The sequence below is a fragment of the Zalophus californianus genome, chromosome 5 (genome assembly GCF_009762305.2).
Source record: "Zalophus californianus isolate mZalCal1 chromosome 5, mZalCal1.pri.v2, whole genome shotgun sequence".
NCBI lineage: Eukaryota > Metazoa > Chordata > Mammalia > Carnivora > Otariidae > Zalophus > Zalophus californianus.
In genome coordinates, this window is record NC_045599.1 from 25,562,566 (window position 1) to 25,589,767 (window position 27,202).

The 27,202-nt window shown below is 54.2% G+C and overlaps 2 protein-coding genes across 2 annotated transcripts; both read left to right on the forward strand.

Moving 5' to 3' along the window:
• Positions 1 to 10,910: 10,910 nt before the first annotated feature.
• LOC113928606 (interleukin-3-like) lies at positions 10,911 to 12,667 on the forward strand. The gene is made up of 5 exons (XM_027604471.1): positions 10,911 to 11,069; positions 11,167 to 11,202; positions 12,199 to 12,291; positions 12,419 to 12,454; positions 12,563 to 12,667. Exons 1-5 carry the CDS (start codon positions 10,911 to 10,913, stop codon positions 12,665 to 12,667), a joined length of 429 nt encoding a protein of 142 aa, XP_027460272.1.
• An 11,937-nt stretch (positions 12,668 to 24,604) lies between these two features.
• CSF2 (colony stimulating factor 2) lies at positions 24,605 to 26,930 on the forward strand. Its single transcript, XM_027606257.1, has 4 exons — positions 24,605 to 24,781; positions 24,882 to 24,923; positions 25,632 to 25,757; positions 26,498 to 26,930. The coding sequence occupies exons 1-4, from the start codon at positions 24,623 to 24,625 to the stop codon at positions 26,630 to 26,632; spliced, it is 462 nt and encodes a 153-aa protein (XP_027462058.1). The 5' UTR covers positions 24,605 to 24,622; the 3' UTR covers positions 26,633 to 26,930.
• The last annotated feature ends 272 nt before the right edge of the window (positions 26,931 to 27,202 follow it).

The window sequence follows — 27,202 nt, forward strand, 5'->3', positions numbered from 1 at the left end:
AATCTGGGCCACGGGAGACTCAGGAAGACTCTCTACTGAGTCTACTCAGGCTCTACTGAGAAAACATCGAGACTAGATTTTTTTTTTTATTGTAGTAAAAGACACATAACATAAAATGTATCATCTTAACCATTTATAAGGGCACAGTATAATGACATTAAGTACATTCATACTGCTGTGCAACCATCACCACCAACCATCTCCAGAATTTTTTCATCATCCCAAAATGAAGCTCTGGACCCATGAAACAATGATGCCCCATTCTTCCTTACACACAGCTACTGGCAACTATCCTCATATTTTCTGTCTCTATAAATTTGATTACTTATTGGAGCTACTTGGGTAGCTCAGTCGGTTAAGTGTCTGACTCCTCTGATTTCAGCTCAGGTCATGATCTCAGGGTTGCGAGATGGAGCCCCACGTCTGGCTCTGAGCTCAGCTGGGAGTCTGTCTGTCCCTCTCCCTTTGCCTCTCCGCCTGCTCATGCACGAGTGCTCTCTCTCTCTCTCTCTAAATAAATAAAACCTTTAAAAAATTGATTACTAGACCTATCTCATATAAGTGGAGTGCAATATTCATCCCTTTGTCTCTGGATTTTTTCACTTAGCACAATATCTTCAAGGTTCGTCCATACAGCAGCATGTATCAGAATTCCCTTATTTTTTTAAGGCTGAACAATATTCCATTGTATGTATAGGCTGTATTTTGTTTATCCATTCAGCTGTTGATGGACACTTGGGTTGCTTTGGCTATTGTAAATAATGCTGCTGCTGTAGACTAAATGTTTTTGTCTCTCCAAAATGTGTGTGTTGAAATCTGATCCCCAATATAACAGTGTCCGGAGGTGGGGCTTTTGGGAAGTGATGGTTATGAGGGCACAGACTTCGTGAATGGGATTAGTGCCCTTATAAAAGAGGCCCCAGAGAGCTCTCTTGCCTCTTCTTCCAAGTGAGGTTAGAGTGAAAAGATAGACATCTATGAACCAGAAAAGAGCCTCTCATCTGACATCGAATCTGTCAGCATCTTGATGTTGGACTGCTCAGCCTCCAGAACTGTGAGAGATAAATTTCTGTGCTTTCTTAGCCCTCAGTCTATAGTATTTTGTTATAGCAGTCCATCCGGACAAAGATAGCTGTATGAACACTGGCATACAAATACAGACTAGATGTTCCAAAGTGAGGAACTAAGGCAACTGCAGTTAAGACCATGATCATTAGAGAGGCCTGGACAATGAACCAACCGAGACCAGAGAGACCCATGAGCCCCAACTCCACTTCTAACCTGCTGTCTGTGATGTCATGGCCCTTTTGGCATGGACATCTGGGCAGAAATGCAGTGTGGCATTCCAGGCCATGGGCCTCCCCAACTCACCGGCAGCCTCGTGGAGCACCAGACACGTTCACTGCCATGATAAGTCGGAGACTCAGTAGTTAAATCTGAAAAAGTTCTCAGAGTTGAAAGAGTCTGTTGGAAACCTATGGACGCGGCATACAAGGAGATGTTTGGAAAACGTTCGTGTTCAATAGTCAGGCAAATGTTTCAACCTAAACTTCTACAAATTAGCAATAAGATACCTAAGAAGCCAAATACAGGGGAGGAGGAGATATGGAGGTATAGGACCCACCGTTTGGGCAGAGCACAGAGACGATAACGGTCCCAGAGCTAAAGAGCTTAAGCTTCCCAGAAGAAGCGGCTAGAGGAGGCTCTGTGTGAGTCAGAGGGAGGCAGGGAGGAGAAAATGGGTCCAAGCAAGCTGTCCTCTTGTCTCGGGGAACTTCCTCCCGCTTCTGTCCCTAGATCTCCAGAAGCAGCTAGTCAGGGCATTGGAACTGGGAGGAAGATGCTTGGAAGCAATCGGCAGGGTGAAGAGCGTAGAGGGGGACTTCACAGGGACCACGAGCAGCAGGGGGGAATGCGCTCTGTGACTGTGAAGCGGTCCCTTCCTACCAGCCATTCCTGACTCTGGCCAACTTCTTGAGCAGATTCCCAACTCTTGAGTCCTCTGCAGTATAAAAGAAAATCGGGTGCAGCTTGGAGCCAGGGTGACACCCATTTTGTCTCCTCCCCTAGGCTGGCCAGTTCCGCCACGGAGAGCTGCCACGGTGGGGGTGGGGGCAGGCATGGCCGCATCTTCCTCTCCTCCCTTCCCTCTTCAGGGCCCCTTCTTCCTTGGACCATTGGAGTGAGGAGGATGGAAAAAGACCCTGTCTCCTACGGGACGGACACTGTTGTCACCCTCCTACCTGCTGCTGCTTTTCAGGCTGGACTTGCCCAGCTTCGAGGCTCTCTGTGGCAGGTGGGTCCCATGGGTATGTGTGTGCATCCTTCGGGATTCTGTGAAGGAACAGGCAGGAAGCTGCTTACTCCATAGCTCCCCATCAAGGGCAACCCCCTGATTCGACCTCTTCTGAGCCCCCTGCTCCAGTCCCTGTGGTCATCCTACAGTCTTTCCCTGGGTTCCCCTGCCTGGCGGGTAGCCTTCTTCACTGGGGCTTTAAGCCCTTCTAACTTCTAGGTTTCCACTTAGGCCATAAAAAACCATATAGTCTTGCTCTACCACACTGTGGGGAGCCAGAAGCCTCCAAGGCACTCTGTCCTACTGGTTGTCTTCTTGGCTCAGAGAAGCATGAGCTTGGATGCTGGTTGTCTTTCCTAGGACAACAGGTAAAATCCTATGCAGCATCCTGTTAAACTGACGTTTTCTCTTGAGAAGGTAATTTAGAACAAGCAAATGTCCTCTGGTTGGCAGCTCACTAGGAAGAAAACATTTCGTTTGCTTAGTGTCTGGCCATTAGGGCTGTGCTTTATTGAGTCCGAAAGGAGGGTTTTACAATATAAAAAATGGGAGCCTATTTCGTACTATGTGGTGTGGACTATAGTCTTCTTGTCCGGGTGTGGCTCCCAGGAGGTAGGAAAGGTCAAGAGCGGTGAGAGAGGACCAAAGGCTTAAACATGGGTGAGGGGACTTTGGGAGGCTAGGATCCCAAACTAACGAGGCCTACTCATTCCCTGTACCGGAAGAAGCCCTAAGGTTCCTCAATGGGGATTTCCTTGGGAAGAAAACCAGGCTGTGTTTCTCCTGGGGCCTGGTCTAAGTGGGCTAACCATAAGTCACTGAGCGGGGAGAGCGGCAGGGGGCTGTGGGCAGGGAGGTGGCTAACCGCTCTGGCCACTGTGAGAAATAGAATGGGAGGTGCCTGGCCTGGGAGCTGCGGCGGGAATTCCGCAGGTCTGGGTCCAGATGGGGCTGCACCCAGGAAAGATGAAACGTGCATGGAGCAGAGAGGTGTTAGGAGGCAGTGGTGGGGAGTGGGGAGTGGGGAGAGGGATGAGTAGGGGCATGGGGCTGATGGTGGTGCCTGAGCCAGGGAGAAGAAAAAGACCTGGTGCGCCCCTGCAGGGGATAGGACAAGGAATACCGGGGAAATGAAAAAAGACAGAATCTTCAAAGAAATTAACTGTGGGGTGTGGAATTGCAACCCAGACCCAAGTCAGACAGAGAAACCCGCTAGAAATGCAACACTAGGCAGAAAGTAGCTCTTCGTAAAATATTTATTTTTCACAGAGGAGAAGGAACCCTTTGGAAATGTGAGGTACAAATGAAAATGGCTTCAAAAGCTCAGAGGCTCCTGAGAGGGCTCCATTATTAAAATAAATAACTCCACAATGGGTTGAACAATAAATAAATTGTTACGTAAATAGGATTGTCAATGAGATCTGTGACAGAGTGGAGCATTCACTGGCATATCAAGGAGGAGGGTCGGAGACCCAGGATCTGAGCCCAACTCTGAGCCCTTGGCGTGCGGAGGCCCGGACTAAGGTTTTCTGCACAAAGCTTTGAAAGTTTCCGGGCACTTCAGTAAGTGCATCAGGAACTCATCCAGGGCTTCCAGAAAGACTTTCAGCTTCCCCGAGAACTCATTAAAATCTTCTGCTTGGATGTACACTTCTCCCTTGGAAGAAATGAGAAATTTGGGTCAGGTGAGAAGGAGGTAGAAGGGATGTGGCAGGTTCTACGCTCGGTCTGGGCACCTTACCTGGGATAGGGGCGTGGGCATGGGCAAGGTTTGTAGGAATTTCTGTGGACCAGAGACAAGAAGAGCCAGTTAGTCAGCCTTTTGGGGAAAGCCAGGAAGGCAACAGGGGTCTCACTAGGAGCTGGGGGGGGGGGGCTCTGTGTCCCCCGCCAAAGACCGTACCCAAGAAGGGACTAGGTGACAACTCTGTCCCCAGCCATGGAGGCATTGGCGGCAGGGGAGGAGATAGGAACTCAGGGGCAAGGGTGAAAACGCTGCCGCTCTTTGAGGAAAGGGCAAGACAAGGCCACGCATTCCGACCCGGAGTGGGCTCCTTTGGGGTCCTGGAGACCCAGTGCCAGAGAGACCCTCCCCAACCTCACACACCTCTAGCTCCTCCAGATTTTTACTGATGACTAAAGACTCATTCGAGCCACTGACGATCTCCTTTGAGATGATCCGGAAGGCAGCCAGGTTAGACGTCAGAAGGCTATCATTCTGTAGGACAAAGAGTGATGAGGGAGGGCTCGGGAGGGGCTGTCCTTCTCCTGGTCTTGGGTGGCATCCTTCCCGCCCCCTTTCTGGGATGCCTTCACCAGCACCCTCCGCCACCTCCCCTAGCTTTCTGCATCGGCACCCTGTCCGGCCCCAGACCAGGAAGGACCCAGCCGCCCCAGGGGCAGAGCACCTGAGCTGGTCACAGCACATTCTGGCAAAGCCCAGTCAAGGCAGGGCCCGTCCCACCCACCACCCGTCTCCCAGACAGGCTGCGGAAGGAGCCTGGGTGACCGGGGAACTTCATGAACCAGCCGCCAGAAGAACCCAAAGGGATGGAGGTCAGCTGTGGCAACATACCATTTTAGAATTCCCCTACTTAGAAATAAACATCCACTATGCAACCCGCACACGAGCCAAAGAAGAGGCTACTGGAAGTATCTGCACTTAAGATGCCAGATAAAGGATTCAGGCCCAGGTGTGACCATCCAGGGGCTCCTGACCCAAACGCACCCCAGCCCAGGGCAGGGACCAGCCACACAATGGCAGCCCCTCGCAGGGAGATGGTGGGCCCTGGCACCTGAGCTCTCACCTGCAGCTCCAGCCGCAGATTAATGTCTTCAGGAGTCTGCAGGGGAAAAGAGAGAGAACCATGAGTGCCTCTGGCTTGAGGCTGCCAGGCTGCCCCTGCCCACGCCCAGGGGGTTGCCAGCTACTCACAGAGCTAGGGTTCAGCTTATAGCAGATTTCAGAGATGCCGCTCCAGTACTTGCAGCACTGAGCCTGGGCGCCGGGGCTTGTTAGGGGCACGGATCTAGGGAGGCCGCGGGGAAGGAAGATGAGGAGAAGCTGAAGGCACAGGGATCTGCACATCTTGAGTTTCTGGGAGCTAATGTGATCCTCCCTGGCTGTAGGGCATCTGGAGTGGCCCGGCCTGCTTTCTCTTTTATAGGCCCACTGAGGGGAATGGGGGGGTGGGGCAAGGCGGGAAACGGGGTGGTGGGGATGTTCAGAGAAGCCCCAGATGGGCTGATACCCTTTTCTGATAGGGAACCTCCATGACAAACATATCAACTTATTCATCATTTTCTGGAACTTGTGATCAGTAAAACTTCAAAAAACATTCTCAAAGGGTTTCGCCTCACCTCACCAAGGAAGATAAGAGCCGCTGCTCACTGGACAGAGTGGGCAACCTGGCTCTGAGCTCACCTGGGCCTGCTTGTGCCCCTCCCCAGCCAGGATCCGGTCCTGCTGTCGTCTGGACAGCTGGGACTCTGTGCCAGCCACCCGTCCTGGCCTCTCTTTCTCTGCCTGCGAGGCCACCAAGATTCTGCCTGGCAGCCTCATCTTCATGGCTAACTGCGTGCGTGAAGGCTCACCCACCTAGAAGAGCAGTTCATGAGACCCTGGAACACTGTGTTACTAGCATCTAAGTCACCCCACAGTTTTGGGACAGCTTCACTGTGAATGGGGAGTGTGGGGCTGAGGGCCCTGCATGTCTGTCCCTCACCTGGCTCCTGGCTTTATCAACATAATAGGAATGCATGTCCCAAATCTTTGTGTTCCACGTAGGCAACAGGAGAGTGGCAGGCACTGAATGCACATATATTTGTAAATAACAAGAATGACATGGCTGCCCCCCGTTATCAGATATCAGAGCTGAGGCTAAGAGACTTGAGACTGACAGATAGAACGTCTGCATTCCACACCCAGCTGTGCTTGGGAGCGCTTCCTCTGTAACAGGTCTGGCTCCGGACCAGCCTTCAGAGGGCTTAGCTTTCCCTTCCTCAGTCTTCCCCAGTTCTCCAGGCGGGGTGAGGCCGCCCCATTTCCAGACTTTCTCCTCGTCAGGCCTATTATTCTAAACTGTGGTTTTCCACAGTCCCTATGGGACTGGACTTGGGGAGGAGGTCCACTTGGCACAGATGGGCCCCAGGAGGCCACATCCACGACATGGGATAGAAAGCTGAGGGTGCAGAGGGTGAGGTTAGGCAGGCCCTGGGTGAGGAGTGCAGAGCTGGGTCAGACAGGAGGCCAGACCTTCCCCTTTCTGGAGCTCTTTCTGCTCAGGTGAGCATGTGAAACTTGGTGGCACTGCTTGGCCAGCCGGGAGCCCAGAGCTTGTGTAGTGGCAAGACCAGGTGGTGTGGTCGGGACTACCAGCGGAAGCGTGACTGAGTTCACGGGCAGACAGAATCTGACACAGGATGCCATAGAGAGGGTGTCAGGGGAGTTTGCCATGATGACTGAGGTCTGGGTCCCTGTTGGCGGTGGGAACCCCAGAAAATTCCACCAGGCCTGTGAGGGTGAGTGGGTGAGTGATAGGAAGGAGCAGATACAGATAGGCCCCTGTTGGATGGGCCCCAAGGACCACAACCTTGAACACTGTGCCCCATTCTGAGTGAATCGGGACCGCAGGCCTACAGGGACCCATCAGATGGGGCCCAGAGACCCACGCTGAAAGCCACAGGGTCCCTTCTCTGCACACTCCAGTCAGCAGTCCTGGGCTGGCTCTCCCACCCCAGCCCTAGTGGAGCCTCCCTTGTTCCACCTGGGCTCATTTCCCATCCTGATTGCAATCAGCCCAGTCTGCAGAGGAGGCTTTCCCTAGGCTGGGCTGACATAAATACCAGCCCCTTAAGGCCATCCCCAGGCAGTCAGCTCACAGACTCCCAACCAAGGCACCCTCCATGCCTCTGACCCCACCTCCCTAAGCCTCTAGGAGCTGACTTTGCCTCCTATTTCTCAGGGGACACAGAAACCATTTTCCTCTCCTGCCACCAAACCAGCAGACACAATCCATTACACCCCCCCTGCTGGATGGACCGGGCCCACCCAGATGGCTTTTCCCTGAGCCCTCCTCTCAGGTGAGCATGTGACGCCCAATGCTGGGAGCCCTCCCTGTGTGCATGCCCCTCGGGCACCCACTGCGCTGGCCCACCACCCAGCTGTCCAGCCCATTCTCAGCTCACCTCCAGCGGAGAGATCTCCAAGCTTCCCTGTCTGGAAAGATCCTTCTCTGACTCCTTGACCCCTCTAGCTGCCCCCATCTCTCCCCTTCCTTCAGAATAAAACTTCAAAGCATCTACTACCCTCTGTCCCACCTTCACTCATTCCTCAGCCCATCGCCACCAGCTTCTACCCTCACTACACACTAAAATGGCTCCCCCAGAGGTACCAGTGTCCTCTGGTAAAAAATTCCAGTGGCTCCATTATCCTCACCGTACTGGCCCCCTCCCGCCAGCCTGCATCACCCCTTAATCTATTACTTTCTGGTGCTCAGAGTCTGGAATCAGACAGACCTGCTTGCATTCAATCCTGGTGACGCCACTTCCTAGCTTTGGGGAACTCAGCTTCCCTGAGCCTCAGTTTCTTTAGCTGTGAAATGGTGGTAATAATAATAACACCTGCCCCATAGGCTCACTGTGAGGATTAAATGAGTCAACCAGGGAAAAGGACTGAGTGCCCAGCATTTGCTAAGTGCTGCTCAGTGGACCTTAGCTGTTCGAGTCTTTACCTCCATGCAGTTCTCTGCCTCTGCTCCAGAATCCACCCGGTGTAGCCTCCCCACCATTGATGGTCCAGAGAACTCCCCCGCCCCCTCATTGGCCACCCTGCTGTCCTGACTCTTCCTGGCCATTCTCCCCATAGTGGCTAGACTGGACTTCCTGGAACCCACACTTTCCAGGGCCACACGCCTCCCTGGCTGAACACCCCACAATGCTTCCAATGCTCCTAGCATGAGGCCTGAAACCTCTTTCTCCTTTGGTAGCCTTTGTATGTATTTTTAAAACAAGAGACAAATACTATAAATGCCAAAATTTCCAGCAGCAATACTCCGGTTTTCTTTACTATAAGGCACTACAAAGTGAGGGCTTTCAAAGGAGCATTTGCAGGAATGTTCATCCTCCCCAGCTTCAAATTTGACTGAACTTTAAAATTCCCTTTTAAATTTCCCAATTTAAAATTGAATTAAAAAAATAGAGGTTTTTTTCTCTATAAGAAATCACAGGTTTTTTTGCTCTGGTTCCCTAAAACTTTTATATAGAAAATAATACCAACTCATGGTTGAACAGCGAACCCCCTGTGTCTCCAGGGCAAGGACCCCCCAGCCCTACCCAAGCTGAATACTTTCTATTTTTTTTCCTTCTTTTAAGCTCAAAGTCTAATAGGGCAGACAAGAACAAATTGTGGTGATACAAGGAACAAATGTTGCATGAGGCCTAAACAAATTACGTTGGGAGAGCAGATGATAATATCTCACATTTATTAAGCTCTTATGTTATGACTGGAGTATTTATTTGTTAGAAAGAGAGAGCGCACAAGCAGGGGGAGCGGGAGAGGGAGAAGCAGGCTCCCCACTGAGCAAGGAGCCCGTTGCAGGACTCGATCCCAGGACCCTGGGATCATGACCTGAGCCAAAGGCAGACTCTTAATGACTGAGCCACCCAGGCGCCCAAGTTGAGTGCTTTAAATCAGAACTTCTGCAATGTCATGTGAATCCACCCGAGGGTCTTGTGAAAATGCAATTTTTGATTCAGAAAGTCTGGGGTGAGGCCTGAGCATCTGCACTTCCAACAAGCTCCCCACTGAAGCAACAGTTCTGAGGTCCAAGATGAGAGGAGCAAGGCTGGCCATCGGCCTCTCCCCACAAGACTGTGAGTTTCCGAAGGAGAGGGACCAACTCTGTTCTATTCCCAGGGCCTACACAACAGCAACTGCTAATAAAAGTTTGTTGGATGAATGATGCCTAGTGAGTACCGGGCCGTAAGGTTCCCTGTGTGTTGCCTCATCTCACTGGGCCCCCGAGAGCCTCCCCATGCTCTGCGAGGATGCTCGGGGCCCAGGTCCGAGACCCTCCCAGCCCGTGGCTGAGCGGGGAGCCCTGCATACTGGCTACAGGCATTATTCTCTCAGCCCTGCCTTGAGCCACAGCTTTCTCACCTGCCTCCTCTGTGGCCACATCCTGGTCCTTGTCTTTACCAGATCTGTTCCCTGCTCGGAGGCCTAAAACCCGACCCCGTCACCCTGCCTCAGCACAACCGCCTACCCTTCATCTCCCCACGCCGATTGTAGCACATCTGGCTCTTCCACCCCGCCTCTCCTGTTCCACCGCCCCAGTCATCTCAAAGAAGTCTGCCCCACGCCCTGCCACGTGCACCCCTTTGCCAAAAGCCCCTGTCCTGGGCCTGTGTCGGGGCCTGACACGCCTCCTGAGGCAGTGGTCCCCCTCTCCCTTCAGGGGCTGCCTCTGGGCCCCCCACCCTCCTGGTTTCCCTGCTTCTTCTCTAGCTGCTGCTCTCGTTCTCTAGGGCCTCCTCCACGGTCTGTTCCTGCCTGCACTCCGCAAAGCCCTCCTACGGGGCCTGGGCAGGGATCCAGACCCCTGCCACACTGCTCTCTCCGCTGTCCGCCGGCCCCCATCGCTAGAGACCCAGCCTGAAGCCAAAAGTTGCCCTCCCCTCTTCCCTGCCTCATCCCTCACAGCTTCCAGTTCCACCTCCTAAAGCTTCTCAGGCCAGCCCTCCCTCCTGTTTCCCAGGGACAATTTCCTCAAAGGCCCCGATCCTCAGGTCCCTGAACCCAGCTCCTCCGTGCTACCAGAGGGACTGCCCAGGGCTTGCAGCCAGGCCTCCACTAGAGGTTAAGATCCCACAACACAGGGGCAGAGTCAGGCTGTCAGACCAATGAAACAAGAATGGGGATCTGGTGCCTGGGCTCCATCTGGCCCTCCCCCCCCTGCCCCCCCGCAGCCCCCGGCCCCAAGGAACAGAAAGTGCTGAGGAGAAGCAGTGCAAAGGCCATGGGGCAAACCACTGGGGGCTTTAACACCAGAAACTCATCACTGGGGTGGGGGCTTGTCAAGAGATGTGCTGAGCCCACACATGAACAGTTAGCTGTGTGCCCGGCTTCTAGACAAACTCTTGTCTGTTCCAGTGGGCCTATCCCTTGGACACCCACACGGGACCAGGCAGTGCCAGGCAGGGTGGGCAGCAGAGGGTCAGAGCTGCCCAGGGATGGCAGGACCAGGTGCCACCGGGCAGGAGGCTTGAGGGATCTCAGGGTCAGGCAGCCCCTCACCTGTCAGAGGGATCCTCTCACCTGTTCCCACTCTGCCCAGTGGCCAGCTCAGCTCTTCTCCCTGGCAAGAGGAGGAGACAACCTCTGAGTAATTCTTTTTTTTTCCAAGTTTCACGGATCTCCAGTACTAGAAAGTGATGAATAAGTCTGTGGTTTGCTTTGGAGGTTCCATGTCAGATAAAGATTCTTCCGACATCCGCCCCACTCGTCGGGGTGTAGGCACGAGGCCTCGGTGTATAAAAGACAGGAGACCGTGTCGCATGCTTCAGAACGCCACAAGGGACCAGGACAAGGCAAAATACACCCTGTAGCCCGAACATGAACAGCCTCCCCATCCTGCATCTTCTCCTGTTCCTGCTTGGATTCCAAGCCCTACAGGCACAGGGGCGGTCCTTGTCGGCATACCAGCCTAAGCAATACTTCAAGATGATCAGTGAAATTATGGACGTCTTAAACACTTCACCCTCGCCTTCAGAAGTGAGTAACTGGGAAAAGGTGGGCAGAGGGCGGAGAGGGGCTCGCAGGTGTCTCAGGCCAACAGGACTCACGGCTCTCTCTCCCTCGGCCCCCACAGGAAGCCTTGGACCCAAATGAGATAAACACCCTGCTGGTAAGCACTCAGCCCACACTTGGGCACACCTGGATCCCAATCCACTTTCTGCCTGTCGCCCCACCTTGCCTAGCCTCAGTGTTTCCTCTGCCAACAGGGTTAACAGTGTGTATCTCAGTGGGGTCACTGTGAGAATTACGTGGAACCAGTGCATAGAGTCACCAGACGAGTGTCAGGTGTTAGCAAGTGTTCAATACATTTTCCCAGGCAGGTCTATAATAGGAAAATGTTTTTTTTTTTTTTTTTAATTACAAATGAAAAGGCAGCTATAGGTGAATAATTCCAAAGGCCTTAAGCTCTTCATTTTTCAGTGGGGCAGCCTAAAATTTCCCCCATGAACTTGCCTGCTTCCTTCCTTTTCCTTGAGACACTGAATCCTGTTTCTCATGCTGACTGGCCCTGGGCATTATCGTTTACACTTATTTTTCCTAGTTTCAGTTGGCTTCCATGGTTATCTCACTTTTGTTTGCATGGCAATCCTTGGGTCCAGCAGGAGGTTGAATCTCTCCTGAGTTTGTTAGCCATGTATATCCCCCTCTTTTTTCACAGGCTGCACCCATGTCCTGCTGGGGTTGGGGTCTCTGCAATTTTCTTCCTGATTTCTAGAAGCCCTTCATTCAGTCAAGGCAGTAATCCTGTTATCTGGCCTCTTTGCTGCAAATACTCCCCTTGGCCAGCCCTCCACCTTTTGTAGATCTTCTTTTGGGCAATACTTTCCCCTCCAAGTGCAGAAAGATCCACCCAGGCCCTGCGTGCAGCTTATCTGGAGCCAGGGGCTTGGGGCTGAGGGAAGTAGGCCTTGCTTGGGGTGTACACTCGCCTCGAGGCCTGTGCCCTTAGGGGCATCTTAGGGACCCACCTAGGGCAAGAAGGGGACTAGGAGGGGATTGTCCAAGGATGTCCCTGAAAGCAGACTTGAAAAACTGCGGATGACTTCAGCCATGGGAAGGCTGAACCCCAACCTTTTCCTCTTACATGTATTCTCGGTCCCCTTAGAACACTACTCTTCTGAGGCCAAACCTGGATGCATTCTTGAATGCTACCAAAAATTTCTACAACAATGAGTCACTAATCTGGAAAAATCTTAAGGTGGGTAAAGCTGTTGAGGGTTTTGGGGATCCCCGCATTGGCCCTGACCAACCTCTGGGAAGGGGAGGCAGGGCCTGCTCCCTTTCCAGGTGAGTCTCTGACTGTCTGCTTTGGTCTCTTCCCACAGGAATTCCTGCCACTCCTGCCCAATCCCACACCCAGGGTAAGCTGACCCCCAAGATGCCCCTGCAGGTGGGACTCTCAGCCATGACTTGACCCCTAGCCTGTCATCTACCTTCAACCTAATGCCACCTTCCTGGTTTCTTCACAGGGAGAACCGATCTATATTGAGAATAACTGGGATGATTTCCAAAAGAAGCTGAAAAAATATCTGGAGGCCCTTGATAACTTTCTGACTTTCAAGAACAAGCACTGAGTCCTGGAGTTCTGTGGGATGTCCCTCCGTCTCTGGGCCTTCTCACCATGGGGCCTTGGACATCAGACACAGCAGGACACCTGAATACTCTGGGATGTCTCTCACACAATCCAGGGATTTCATTTTCTCTGGTGGAGTTAGATGGGTTGTTCATGATCTAATTTCTGAAATGTGCTGCCTCCATTTGGCCTTTTGCGATGATGTTCTCATTTTAATCCTATTGAAGTTATTTATTTATGTATGTTTTTATTTATTATCTTATGCAATATGAAGTGTATTTATTTTAGAAAAGGAGCCTATGTCCTGCTCCTTCTAAACAAGACTCAAGAGGGGGACTTGGGGCTTGTTCATTTGTACCTCAGGTTTTAAACTGATTTCTACACATCTGAGAAAATAAACCACACTCGCTGAACAACTGCTTTGTTGCCAGTGTCTCAATTTGACTCAGGTCTTAGTAAACCTCTTGCCTGATGACTGAGCAGCCCTCCACCCCCCCACCCCCAGCAAGTCTCCCTGCCACCGGATGGGTCCTGGAACCCACACCCTGGAAATCTGTGGTCTACTGGGGAGCCAGATTGAGTTTTAGAAAATACAAATCTGACCAGGTTGGTCTGATACTTAATTTCCAAGTCCTCAGGGGTTTCTGGACCTTGTCCTCAGCCTTGAGATAGCAAAAGGGGCCTGCCTCCACCTGTTGTTTCTATTTCCTTATGCCTACAACTACCAACGTCCTTGATGTGCCAGCCAACAGAAGCACTCACTGTGGCTTCCGGGACGAACCACACACCTTTCTTGAGACCTCTAAATTTTTGCCCACATCGACACCTCAGCCTCAAATGCCCTGACCCTGACTCCACATGGTGAGTTCCTACCTCAGAGACCAACTCGAATGCCACCTACCTCTGCTGTGTGCACTATACCAGGACAGAGCTCTTGTCTGGGATAGGTGGGTAGACGGGGACCCACTGGAAGGACAGCCGTGTAGCCCAGGGCAGCGCAGACTGATGTGGACGGTGCAGCCTGGGTGATCACTGAGTATGGTTTCATTGTGCACCTGACCCTTGACGTCCCAGGGCCCCTCTGGCCCTGAGTGCCTCCCTCTCTGGCTCCCCGGCATCCTGTCTCTCCTCCAGTCTGGGCTTGTGGGGCAGAAAGGGGAGAGCGAGGCTTCCTCTGTCACCACGATAAGGACTGATGTCATCCCGTCTGACTCCCCACAAGTTCCATAAAGGCTTTGGACGCCAACACCAGATGCCGGGGGCCAGGTCCTCTTCTTTTCTGTTTCCCCCGCCTTGATCCACCCCTCCCCTTCCGTGCTGGGTAAGGAACAGCCCAGTTGCTCCGATGGGACAGCAGGAGGTCAAAGAGGGATCTGCTACTACCTCAGAAATATATTCCTCCACATTCCTCCTCCTAATAAAATTTTGTGTTCCCACAAAAGTAATTTTCTTCTCACTCATCCCCCCCCCCCCCCCCCCCCCCCCGCTCCAGCCTGGCCCATGGACGGCACTGTGGGTGCTCAGCGAAGATTCTGTGTTGCCCAGGGCGGTGGGAGGAGCTGGAGAAGCTGCTGCAGTTTCTGGTGGAGCCACTAGGGGGAGCCGGGCCACAGGATGAGAGTGCGCCCAGAGAGTCCGGGTCCCCAGCCGGCTTTCCCGCTTCTCCGGCTCCCCTGCCTCCCTCGCTCTCCCACCCGCACCTGGCGGCTGGTCCTAATTTCATCCTGGCTGAGGCAGGCATTTGTGCACCACTCCCATGTGCCCGGGATGAGTGCCTGCTCGTCACCTCCTCTTCACTCCCTGGAGAGTGGGTCCGCAACTCTCCGCCTCTGCCAGCCCTGCTACCCTCTGTCCTGGTGGAGAGGAGACGGACCTGGCCTGTCCTGCCATGCTTCTCCCACGCCTCGTCCTCAGCAGGCCAGAGCCGATGGTGGATGGAACCAGCTCACACTGGCTCACAGAGCCAATTGTTCAATCTTTTAACAAGTTGCCAACCAGTTATCAAACCATCTGTAGCTTGAGATTGGGCCCAGTGACAGTATTTACACTACGGACATCAGCAAATGCTACAACGTGGACTCCTTCCACTGGGAATCTGTTAACTTTTACCAGCTGCTGGAGCTCCTCTCACCTGGCAGTCTGCCATTTTGTTCTTACCTGGCTGTCCCCATTCAGGGCCCCTCCTGGAAGCTCCACACTGTTCTCACTCCAGGCTGGATGGCACAACACTCCTTCAGTGCCTTGGGATTCATCCATTCAGCAAACTCTGGCTGGGCACCCACGTGTCAGGGCTTGTCCTGGATGCCTGGGGTTATGGCAGTGAACTAGTCCGATGGAGCGGGGCTGGGGAGGTTGCCTTACACTGAGCGGTCTGGGAAGGCCTTTCTGAGCAAGTCACACATAGGTTGCAACCTGAATGAGGAGAAAGTGCCTGCTGTGTGACAACACGAGGAAAGAGCTCTGGACAGAGAGAACAGTGCAAAGATCCAGAGACCGAAATGGGCCAAAAGCATTCACAGAACAGAAGGAAAACCGTGACAGGAGCGAATGCTGGTGGGGAGCCCACAACCCTCCTTCAGCCTCTTCCCTTTCCCTCCTCAGGCCCAGGCCCTGTTTGAGTGACTCATGACTGAGGTGGGAGTGAGTGGTCAGTCAGACACAGACCTGGTGCAGGAAGATCTGGGCGGGGGGGGGCTGTTAAAGGGGGAGGGGAGCTCCGCAAAGACAGGCCCAGAAAGCAGTGGGGAGACAAGTGGCAGTGACATGCGCGAGAGGAGGTGAGCCTTTTCAGATACTCTGGGATCTCCCCTTCTTACAGAACAGTCCAGCCTGCTCCAGGTTGGATTGGGATGAACATGGGCCTGATCCACTGAGGCTCACCCTTGATCCCAAACCTCAGATCTTGCCTGGGGCCAGTACAGCCCTGGGCTGGGGCCTGGAACCAAGTGGTGGTCAGTTCCCAATCAGGTTGGGGCCCTTCTATACCATGCTCAGGCACCTGCTGGGAGAGGTGGTGACTGCTTGGCCTAATGGGAGGTCCCGGGGTACTCACATCTCCCCTGCAGGTCTGTTAGTTTCACATCTTCTCTCTGAGCCTGCCCAGAGCTCCTTAGTGCCAGGTCTGTAAGTCCATTCGCCACCAGTGGGCAGCAAAGCACCATCGTAAGTCCCACGAAGGCCCTCTGAAAATCAAAATTCCCACCTTCACAAATCCAAGGTGCCTTTTCAGCTGGAAAGTAGATCACCTCAACCAGGAATTTTATTTTTTAAGAAATATTGTAGCTTTACATCAGAAGGGCAGTATAAGAGAGCATATATGCTCTTTCCTAAAAAACTTGGAAATACAGAAAAATCAAGCACAGAGAAATTGCTAGGAAGGCAAGCCTGGAAGGAGAGGATCCCCTCAGACAGACATCGGCACCTCACTCCATAGAAAGAACCCTCCTGCTCCAGAAGGGGCTCTGCTCTTCCCACCCTGTCCTGGAAACTGCATTTGACTTAGTTCAGTAAATACCTGGAGGACTTTCCACAGCTTCCTAGGCTGGGGCCAGGGCTTGGGGAGATGCTGAGCCAGGCCCTGGGGGCCGCTTGGCCATGTCCCAGCACAGTGCCGTGGGGGTTATTACAGACACAGTGATGGATGAACAGGTACAGGTCTTGTTAGAGGGGCTTCCCACAGATGGTGATGCACAGGGAGCTTGAGAAAGGACTAGGGGTTCATCTTGCAGAGAGATGTAGGAAAAGGGATGGCAGGCAGATGACACTGGCAAGCAAGGGAATGAAGATCTAAGACTACAAAGTAAGCTGGGAGCACGGGGAGCATCCAGGCCACTTATAGGGCCAGAGTGTGTGTGTCAAGTGGCTCGCTGGAACCAGGCCCTCCAGAGCTTCCTTGGTCACTGCCTTTGCCTCTGGAGCCCAGTCACCCTGGGCCTTGGGCACCTCTGGGTCTCAGCCTGGTCCCCTCCCCCATTCATTCTTCTCTGATCCCCAGTACAGCCTAGCCTGGCCTGGCCACTGTGGAGACAGCAAGACTGAACAACCATGGCCTGAGGAGTGCTGCGTGTACAGATGGAGAGGGATAGGATGGTGCCACATTGGACGCCATGTTTAATGTCCACAGGAAGGAGCCAGAACAGAGGGAGAGAGATGCTGAATGAAAGAGGAGCAGCCAAGCAGAGCAGAATCCTTGGGCCCACGGTGGGCAGGAGGGAGAGGCAGAGGCTGTGTGGGCCAGAGTGGAGGGTTGAATGAATTCCTTCTGGGGGCCAGGAACTCGATTTTTCCCTTGAAAATCTCAGGTCAGGCTTATGGAGGGGGAGATGGATCAGGCAAAGTTGCTGCTGCCCTCCTGGACTGAAGAGGGGCTCAGGGAATCCCCTCAATGACCCCATCAAGTCTACAATTAACCCCATTTTACACATGAAGAAACTGAGGCACAGAGAAATTAAGGGAGTCTGACTGCAGAGCCTGTGAATCCTTAAGCCGCAGTGCTCTGGCCAATGCCCACTGAGGCACGGGAGCCTTTCAAGTCTAGTCCCCTGGCCCGACCCAGTCCTCTAGAGGGACCTCCTAGCTCTAGAGCCTCGTGGTTCCAGCTCCAGCGGCGAGCGGCGCAGCCACAGAGCCTCAGCTCCATCTTTCCCTTACCGAGCCACCAAACACGGACCACCCAAATCCTCCAGACGCCCACCGTCCCTCCTCCTCCCCAGCGCCGCCCCTGTACACGCACCCTGAGCTGGGCCCTCCGCGGTCCCGTCCATGTGCCCCCCTCCCCCACGCCTCACGGAGTTTCCGAGAGGGACGCCAGGGCTCCCTCCCTCAGACAGCTGCTCCGCATCCCAGCTGTCCCTGGCGCTTCCTCCAGTGGGCACCATGCAAGTGTCCTGACCGAGCCCTGCCCCAGAGGGTCCGCGGGCTGCGCAGAGACCGCCCGGGGCAGCCAGGGACAGCAGGCTGTGCGGACGAGGCTGGGCGCCTCTGCAGTGGCCGTGTCAGGGAGGCGGGGCGAGGGCAGCCTCTGGAATGCGAGGGCAAGGAACATGGCCGGCCGTGGCTGGCGTGAGAGGACATAGTCACAGCCAGAGCTGTAAGAGCACGGGAGTGGGGAGTGGGATGGCGGAGTGCTCCCTCGCCTCCTCCTTCCACTGTGTCTGTCCTGACCCTTGTGGGCCTACAGGGGCCCTCCTGAATATGGTAATAGTAATAATAATAATAATAAACCAGACAGCCACTGCTCCCCCTCAGAGGGGCTGTGAGCCTTGAATCAGGGACGGGCATGAAACACCAGGGACAAACCCACCTGTACCAGTGGGTACCCAATAAATATGACTCTGTTCTCCCCCCGCTGACGGCCAGACTCAATGGCTGCTCGTTCCTATAAGGCCCTGGGCCATGGGCAGCCTGGGGCCACCTCCTCCTTGCCAGAACAGGGGGCGGACTAGGGAGGATGGTCCCCTGTCTGGATGTTCTCAGTTGGCTCTTTCCCTGTGACTGATTTTCCAGTTAGTCGACCTCATATATCCAGGATTTGCCTCCTGGGGCTGGGAGGAGGCAGGTATTTGGGTACTGGGGAGGGGGTCTGTCTGTACAGGGAAACCCCTCTTCAGGAAAGCCTACCTCCAGGCCTTGAGAAGGCTCTAGAGGCTGGTCCACATCCCAGCAATCACTCTCCTCTCTTAAGGCCAGGGAGATAGAGGCCAGGGGTGGGGAGGCACCCAGTCAGCCAAAATAGAAAACATCACTCCATGTAGCCCAGTACTCTCCAACAACTGCAAAGTAGGCCTCCATCCTCTTGTGGAGATGAGCCAACTGGGGCTCAGAGATGGAAGTCATGGCTTGAGGTCATGCAGCAAGAAGGGCGAAGCTTGGAGGCAAGCCCCCCACTCTGCATTCATTGTAAAGGGAGTTGCTGTACCCCAGCAGGCTACACAGGGAACTCAGCACAACCCATACTAGGGGGTGGCCTGAGGGAGTGAGAAATAAAGAGATGTTTGTTTTTTTTTTTTAAAGATTTGTTTATTTGAGAGAGAGAGAGAATGAGAGACAGAGAGCACGAGAGGGAAGAGAGTCAGAGGGAGAAGCAGACTCCCTGCTGAGCAGGGAGCCCGATGCGGGACTCGATCCCGGGACTCCAGGATCATGACCTGAGCCGAAGGCAGTCGCTTAACCAACTGAGCCACCCAGGCGCCCAGAAATAAAGAGATGTTGCGGGAGAGAGAGTTTTGAGTCTATGGCCCCAAGGCTGGGAGGAGAAATTCCCAAGGAGCCCCTTCAGCCATCCTGGAGACACTTCGTGGGCCAGCCCCCTCTACAACTCACCTATTCATTGTTACCTTTATCACTACTCTTCCTGGGCCCTTGGCCTGAGAGCGGGGGTTGTTCACTCCTGTGAGGGGCTGGGGGCCTCTGGGTAAGATGCCAGAGGCAGAGGTACATAACAGGGAGCAGAGGGTGGCCTGGAGGCTCAAGGGCAGCACCCTCTGGGACCTAAAGACCCAGAAGCAAGAGATGGACCTGCCCAAAAAGAGACTCAGTGAGAGTCTGAGGGAGCCCTGGCACTTTGGAAATGTCCTGAAGGAGGCTCATTCCAGAACCACCAGAACGGAAAGCCCACATCTGCAACCTTGATTCTGGCCCATCAGCTCCAGACGGAGGCAGGTGTGGGAACTGGGCACAGATCCCCAGGCTCTTACCCAGCACACTGGACTGGAGTCCAGCCTCGAACACAAAGGGCAGTGAGGGGCATGATAGGACTCTGAGAGCTGTAAAAGCTTCTGGTCTAATGATTTTTCTTCCTTTTCATTTTTAATGCAGCACCCACTGGCTCTTCCCCAAGGAGGCAAATAAAGGAAGTGGCTCCTTCTGGATACCTGATGACATCCTAGCTGGGAATGAGGCCAGGGGACAGACATTCAGAGATTCACAGGCAGAGGACGCACCTCCAGCTCTGGAGAAAATACTCTGGGCAGTAGGCATCACGGAGGGCAGGCCTGGAGCACCCACCCATGGGGTGTCACTGGCCTGAGTGTGCAGTTGTTGGGTCCTGAGGAAATACCAAGAAAGTCCCGAGAACCAAGGAATGAAGCAATAAAGGTTGTATCATCATTCTTGGCCCAGCCTTACAAGCTGGGACCCCTGAGCACTACCCAAGGCCCAGCTTACTCTGTGCAGCCCTCTGGGAGGAGAACTTCCTCTTCATCAATGACTTCCACGTGTCTTGGGTTCTGACCTCTCCTTGACCTCTGGGCCCATGTAGCCACAGCTGACGGAGTCTTCCTGGAGGTCCCCTGGCCTCTTAAACTTGCCACATCCAGTCCAGTCTAGAACAACTCCCCAAACTTCTCTGCTACCTTGGGTCTCTCCCATTGCAGCAAATGGCCTCACTGTCCACCCAGCTGCCTGAGCCAGAACCCTGAGTGCCAGACTCCTCACTCGCTTCCTGACCCAAACCCACACATGCAACTGGTCCCCTCAAGGCCTTAACTGTTTTCATTCCTACTTCTTGATTGCCCCCTCCTGTCTGTTCATTCTCTGTACACATGGTGGTTGATGCCCTCAACACTGTGTCCGTGAATCTGGGCATCACCCTCCCTGCTCCCTGCCTAACGTGACCACCAATCATTAGCTCTGAGTGCAGGGGCTGGGTGACATGTGGTGGGCCCTCCTATAAGCTTGGCTGTATGGAATCAGAGTCCACACATGGTTAATGGTTAACCACCCTCAGATCCTTCTATACCAGTCAGAACTCACCAGTGCCAGGGACTGGGAACACCCGAAAAGCAGGATAAGAGTTGCGACTGGCTTGGACAGGCTGGGTCTTTTTGAGCTATACCTCTGGGGACCTAGACAGAGGCGATGCAGGAGGGGGCTCTGCCTGGAGCTATGACCACAAAGGTCAAGGAGGGTGCTTCGTGTGTCTGGTGTGGCCTGGAGTGATCAGGATCCCTTCCCAAGGAAGAATGAGCCACTCAGGGTGCTGCCCCAGCACCAGGGTCTCTTAAGCATGATGTAGGACCTTTTGAACCCTGAGTCTGGGTGGAGGCTGGGCTTTCTAACTCACTGTATCTGTCCAGAAAGATGCTGTCAGGGGCTAGGGCTGGACAAGGGGCAGCTGTCCCTGCAAATTTCAGCACGGCTGAGTCCTCTGCCCACTCTGGGCTTCAGAAACCTCACAAAGTGGTGGGAGGAAAAGAAAGGTTGAAGCACTGCCTCCTCCCTAGGAGGTTCCCCCGCAAAGTTTCTGGACAGGCAACAGTTTCCTCTGTGAGGCAACAATAATTAAACCCATTGTAGAGATAAGGGAGCCAAGGCTTAGGAAGGAGGGATGCCCTTGGGCTACCCAGGGGTCAGTGGTGGGGAGCCCAAACCTAAAACACAGAGGTGCCTGGATGGCAGGTTCTGTTGGAGAAATTCTGCCCTTGGCCCCCAGGGCTTCCCTGGGACATTCCAGGCCATTCTAGCTTCCCTGCCAACACTTGCAGGAGTGTCCCTGTACAGCTGCCCTGAGGGGGAACATCCCTATGCTGGTCTAGGTGAACAGCATTTCCTGACTTTCTGATCTCTGAGAAAGTAGCAGAGGTCAGGGGGGCAGGAACAGATCTGGGTCCAAATGCTGTGTCTGCCATCACTGTGTGAGCTAGGCGGCCTGCTGGTCTCCTGGACTGCCACACCAAGGGCTGGCCCGCCCAGCAAGGGTGAGATCAACCGAGATGCCCATGTAGAGATTCAATGGGATGTAAAGCACCAGGAGGCCCGTTTCCTTCCCATCGTGATAACTTCCTCTGAGATAAGGAGCTCAGAGTGGCCACAAGCCCCCATTTCCTCCACAGCCTGTGGGAGGACACTCACAGGAAACCCCTTCCAGAGGGTTTTCTCCTGGCCCTGTGGGAAGGCGGGGCCAAGAGGAGTCACACTGCCCACCATGGTCCCTGCCCCCACCCTCCCACAGTCCCATCCGGGACCCCTGAGTCAGCACACACACTCGATGTTATCGCTACCACTTTCCATGCGGTGCAATCTAGGAATGCCTGCCTGTGTCATGGCCTCAGCCTTGATGTCATCTTTCCAGAAGAAAGATGTGTGGCTGCCCACCAGCCTCACAGCCAAACCCAGGAACTCTGTCCTTCGCATGGTGACTTGGGTGCCTGTAGGGCAGCTGCCAGAATGACCTTCTCCTACGGCACCTCTTTCTCCTCCTTTCTCACTCTCCCAGAGCCTTGGCCACTGGCCAGTCACTCACATCTCTAGCATGCCCCTAGCCCTTAAACACTGCTGTGCTGGGCCCTCAGCCCTTCTTCCTGGCTAACCCTCTCTGGCCTTAGTGATTGCATGGACACGGGCCATCCACATCCAGGTCCGTCTCCTGCACAGGCAGCCTCCAAACCACTGTCACTTCCTGTGGGTCCTGAGACACTGCAAACCTGCTCCTTCATCCCTAGCTGCCCAGCTTAGATGCCTCGACAGTGGTTCTAACTCTTTCTACTTATATTCAAAAGCACCCTCCGGGGAGGGTGTTGAGTAGATGAATCTTGCTTCTTCATCCACGGAGCTACAGAGTACATAAAGGTAGCGCCCTGTTTTCCACCATCCCTGTATTCTCCTCCCCTGCTGGGAACCTAGTAGGTGCTCAATAAAAATGAATGAATGACGGAATTACTCCATTGTATCAGCGAGTCCTGAATAATTCTACCTCCTAAATCCCTCTGGAATCTGCCTCCTCTTCACCATATCTGCCCCTAAAACTGTCTCCTTGTTCCCCAGATACTCTTCCACTAGGCTGTCCTCTCCCTCCCTCCCACAGTCTGACTTGCCCAGCCGATGCTACTAGCCCTTTCAGCCTGTACTGGGAGGCAGCATCTCCCAGGAAGCTCTTTGATCCCCCGCGAGGCCCCGAACTGGGAGAAGTGTTTTCTTGGGATTCCTCAGCTCTGAACTTCCCCCATCCCAGCCTGGATCCACACAATGGGAGGGTCCAGTGCTGTCTGTCTCCCCTACCAGGCTGAGAGCCCCTAGGGCCAGGTGGGAGGGCCATTGGGAGGGTCCCATCGACTTCCTCCCCAGCACAGGGCCTGATGTGGGTTGGAAGAGTTTGTTGACTGAGCTGTGACGACTCATTTCCAAAAGAAAAGTCACCTTCCATCTCAGAGGGGCCTCACCAGCTCTGTGCCTCCTTGACTATCAGCTTCGCCACTGCCTGTGGCCCCCACTCTCCACCACCCAGGTTCCAGAACACTGCCTGACACAGACCTCCACTCTGAGGCATCTGCATCTAGTGTTCTTGACCTCTCTTGTGCCTCCTAGGAGCTCCCCAGAAGGGGCAGAGCAGAGCCCTCATGGAAAAGCGAGAAGGACCAGGGCCTGGACGTGCCATACTCTCACCCCAGCCTGGCCACCTGGGAATGTTCCACCAGCTCAGAAGGGCAGGGATGGCAATATGTTGGGCCCCAGTGGGGTCTGGAGGACTAACATCTGTCTTCCCCATGCAAGGGCAGCAACCCTTCTGCCATCCAGTGAAACCTGCCAGGGCCACAGGCTTGGGCCACAGTACTTAGACCGGGAGTCCTACCTGCTGTTGAGCCTAGCAGAGTATCATCACTTGTGTCCTACCCCATCAAACTAGCACATTGGGGGTCCAAAAATCTCACACCCATTGTGGGGAGCTTCTCTCTATCAGAGGGCCATCTGCAGAAGCATGGGGGCTCACATGGGTGCACCTCATGTAAAACATCCGATCATACTGGGGCACACTCAGAAGTCTGCACGTGGGCACCCCACACCCCTGTGCCATGAAACTCCGAGCGTGGGGCAGCAAACACAAACTCGTGCTGTCCTCTCCAAACTCCATTGTGAAAATCAAACACTTGTCAGCCCCTCAAGAGCCTGTGGCTTTTTCAGAAGCAGTTCCTGTTCCACAGAGGCCTCTGGAACTGGAGGTGAGCTGGGGTGGGGGTCATGTAGAAATGAAGCCTGGAAGACCTTGTTTGAGAAGCCGCTGTCCCCTGCCCCCTGCCATGGGCTACACGTAGGAGCGCAGTGCCTATCTCAGATGGGCAGTCTGGCCCACAGAGGGAGGTGAGGCTCGCATAGTTCAGAACGAAGAGTCACTTAGCAAAGTGGTACTGGAGCCAGAACTTGAACTCTGAGCCCCAATCCACCTCTGCAGCTTGGGGGTTGAACACAGCTGTGAAAAGGGGACGGTTGCTGTCAGATGGGATCTTACCATGAAGGCACACTCTGCAATCTTGCCGGCTGGATGTCCCGTGCACACACCTGTCATTCTCCCTGCTCACAGGGGCTGTGGGGCAGAGGTCCCTGGGTGGGCAGAGCTTGCCAACTACTCTGGATCCTTGCTGGGAGCTGTCGCAGGACTCTGCCATCTGGCTGGATTCTGCCTAGGTGGACACTGTGCAGGCCTGTGAGGGTCTTCCTCCCATTCAGATCTTTCACTGTGGCCAGAGGAGAGGGATCTAGGAGGAGAAGGGGGAGGCTGGGCTTGGAATGGGCCCCAGAGGCACAGCCAGCCCAAAGACTTCTTGGGATCAGAGGCAGGGTGGAGAGCCTGGGCGTAGGAGCTCAGTCCAGTATCTCCCAGGCCCCGCCCTGGCCACTCCAGGCCAGGAAGTCCAAGCTGTGCCCAGAGGCCCCTCAGAAGGAGGGGGCAGCCTCATTGGCCAGACTACCGGGGAGGGGGCTGGAGAGCGCTCAAGGAGGCAGGCGGGTGCGCTGCCAGTTCTTGGAAGGGCTCATGAACGAAAACCCCTGAGCCTGACCACCTGGAGGAAAGGCTCACCGTTCCCATGTGTGATAAGGGCCAGGAGATTCCACAGGTCAGGTAGTTCCCCCGCCCCCCTGGCGTTTTGTGGTCACCATTAATCATTTCCTCTAACTGTGTATATAAGAGCTCTTTTGCCAGTGAGCCCAGTGCTCAGAGAGAAAGGCTAAAGTCCTCAGGAGGATGTGGCTGCAGAACCTGCTTTTCCTGGGCACTGTGGTCTGCAGCATCTCTGCACCCACCAGCTCCCGCAGCCCTGTTACCCGACCCTCTCAGCACGTGGATGCCATCCAAGAGGCCCTGAGCCTTCTGAACAAAAGTAGGGACGAGACTGCTATGATGGTGAGTTAGGGAGCGAGTGCAGGCTGTGCCTGGGCCACCTCGCTGGCCTGGACTGGCCCTGCCTGTCAGCTTCATCAAACGGTATTTTGCTTTTCTACAGAATGAAACAGTAAAAGTCGTCTCTGGAATGTTTGACCGCCAGGTAAGATGCTTCACTTTGACACACCTTCCCAGAGGCCTCTATTTTGGGGGGGGGGGTGGCTCCATTTCAGATGAACTCTCACAGGGTGGTCGTCGGTCCACTTCCTCTCCAGTCAGCTGGCTGCCAGGAGGGGCTCTCCGGAGGCCACTGGCCTTGCCCCTGTGGCAGTCACGTGAACTCCTTCATTAGCCAAGCAGCCACAGGCAGACTTAGCATTCAAGGGGCCTGGGGTCACCAGGGGACAGTTGGGTAAGTGGCAGTTACTTGAAGACACGAGCTGTGGGCTTGGGGCACTTATGAGACTAAGCCCTGTGAAGACAGCGTGCTGGCTACAGAGAGGCACAGAGAGATTTCAGAAACAAGCCTTGTTCATTTTTCAGGTTGGGGTGGGGGGGAATGCCCCCCCCCCGCTACCTTCTCCCCGAATGGTGGAGGGATAGTGACCTCCTTTCCTGGAGCCTGGGACCCTCTCGAGATGCCAGGGAATGTGGCTGTGCTAGCTGAGGGTGGCCTGAGCTGAATGGTGCAGATTTGTATTGGCATGAACAGAGCAGTGTGTATGACTGAACCCGGCATCAACCTGTGCCCCTCCCAAGTCCTCCTCTTGGGGGACAGGGCTGAGAACAGGAAAGAGTGCCGGGGAGCGTGTCATGTGCCCACCAGAGGGCACTTGTCCACTACTCGCCAAGTAATGCACAGTTCCCACAGGAGCCGACATGCCTGCAGACCCGCCTACAGCTGTACAAGGACGGCCTGCAGGGCAGCCTCAGCAGCCTCAAGCAACCCCTAACCCTGATGGACAACCACTATAAGCAGCACTGCCCTCCTACGCCGGTGAGTACCCACATCAGGGTCCCAAGCTGGAAGGTCTTGGTCTAGGAGGGTGGAGGGGTGCATAAGAAGGGATCTTCGGCTGTAGCTGTTCAGGACCCCAAAGGGGTTCTGTGTCAACAGATTTGTCAGCATTAGTCCCTCTAGAGAGTGAGCAGCCCTGCCCATTTTCATCCCTAGGAGTTAAAGCCATGGAGCTCTGGGGGCTTATACACTCCCCAGCGGGAGCCGCTTCTGTCCTTATTATCATTAATGAGGTCAGAGGTGAGGCAAACCCAAGGAAACTCAGATCCTGCCTAAGGCCCAGGGTATATTCTGGGGCCCAAGTGCCACCAACGTGGCCCCTTGTGAGGTGCCTAATTGCATGGGAGCAAGGAGGGGGGTCACACCCAGATTGGACAAAGGCCCCAAACACTCCTTTTCTGTAGGGAGTGAGGCTCGTGGCCTTGACTCCTGCCCCTTCTGGGCTGCTGGCCTGAGAGCGAGGAGACGCCGGCCCAACCGCCCACCCCAGCAGACCAGCTTCGGGCTGGCGTGTTGTCAGGCCCCTGGCAGAGTTGTGCACCCTTTGGGTGACACACGGTGGCAAGCTTGTCATCTGACTCAGGTCAGCAGGCGGGCTCCAAATGGGCCTTCCGGCCTCTGAGTTCTAGAGGGCAGTGCAGAAACACACCAGTGCTTCCCCCACATTAGCCACTCACACCTGGACTCAAAGTTTTCTTGTTCTTTTTTTTTTTTCCAAGGAAACTCCCTGTGCAACCCAGACTATCACCTTCAGAAGTTTCAAAGAGAACCTGAAGGAATTTCTGTTTAACATCCCCTTTGACTGTTGGCAGCCAGAAACAACAGAGGCCAGTGCAGCCAGGAGCCAGCCCTGAGAGCGCAGCTCCCAAATCACTGCCCTCCTCCCCATGGATGGCTGAAACCCAAGATCTTCACCTTTGAGGGACGATAGCACGGGCCAGGGCTGTGGGGGGCACGGACTTGCTCTGAGCCATGCTGCCCCTGATACCGGCTTGGTATATGGGGAGTGGGGAATGTTTTACATTGGCAGGGATCCGTAATATTTATTTATATATTTATGTATTTTAATATTTATTTATTTATTTATTTAAGACCATACTCTGTATTTATTCAAGATGTTTTGCCATAATAATAAATTATTAAAAACCTGTTCTTATTTGTGCAGTTTCCAGTTTGTTTTCAACCATGAGCAAAGGCTGATGGTGCTCTCCTCCCCATAGGGCAAGGTGGGGGGGGCGGGGGAGAGGAGCCGCCAGGTTCGGGAGGGGGCAGGGTGCTCCAGCAGGGGCAGCCCTGACAGAGCAGAGGGGAGGTAAGAGTTGGCCTGGGCACTGCACTCTGCACACCCAGATGTGCTCCGCTGGATACTCAAGGGCTCCCACCGCAAAAAGAGGTTTTCAGGTTCACTTGGAAGTCCAAGGCAC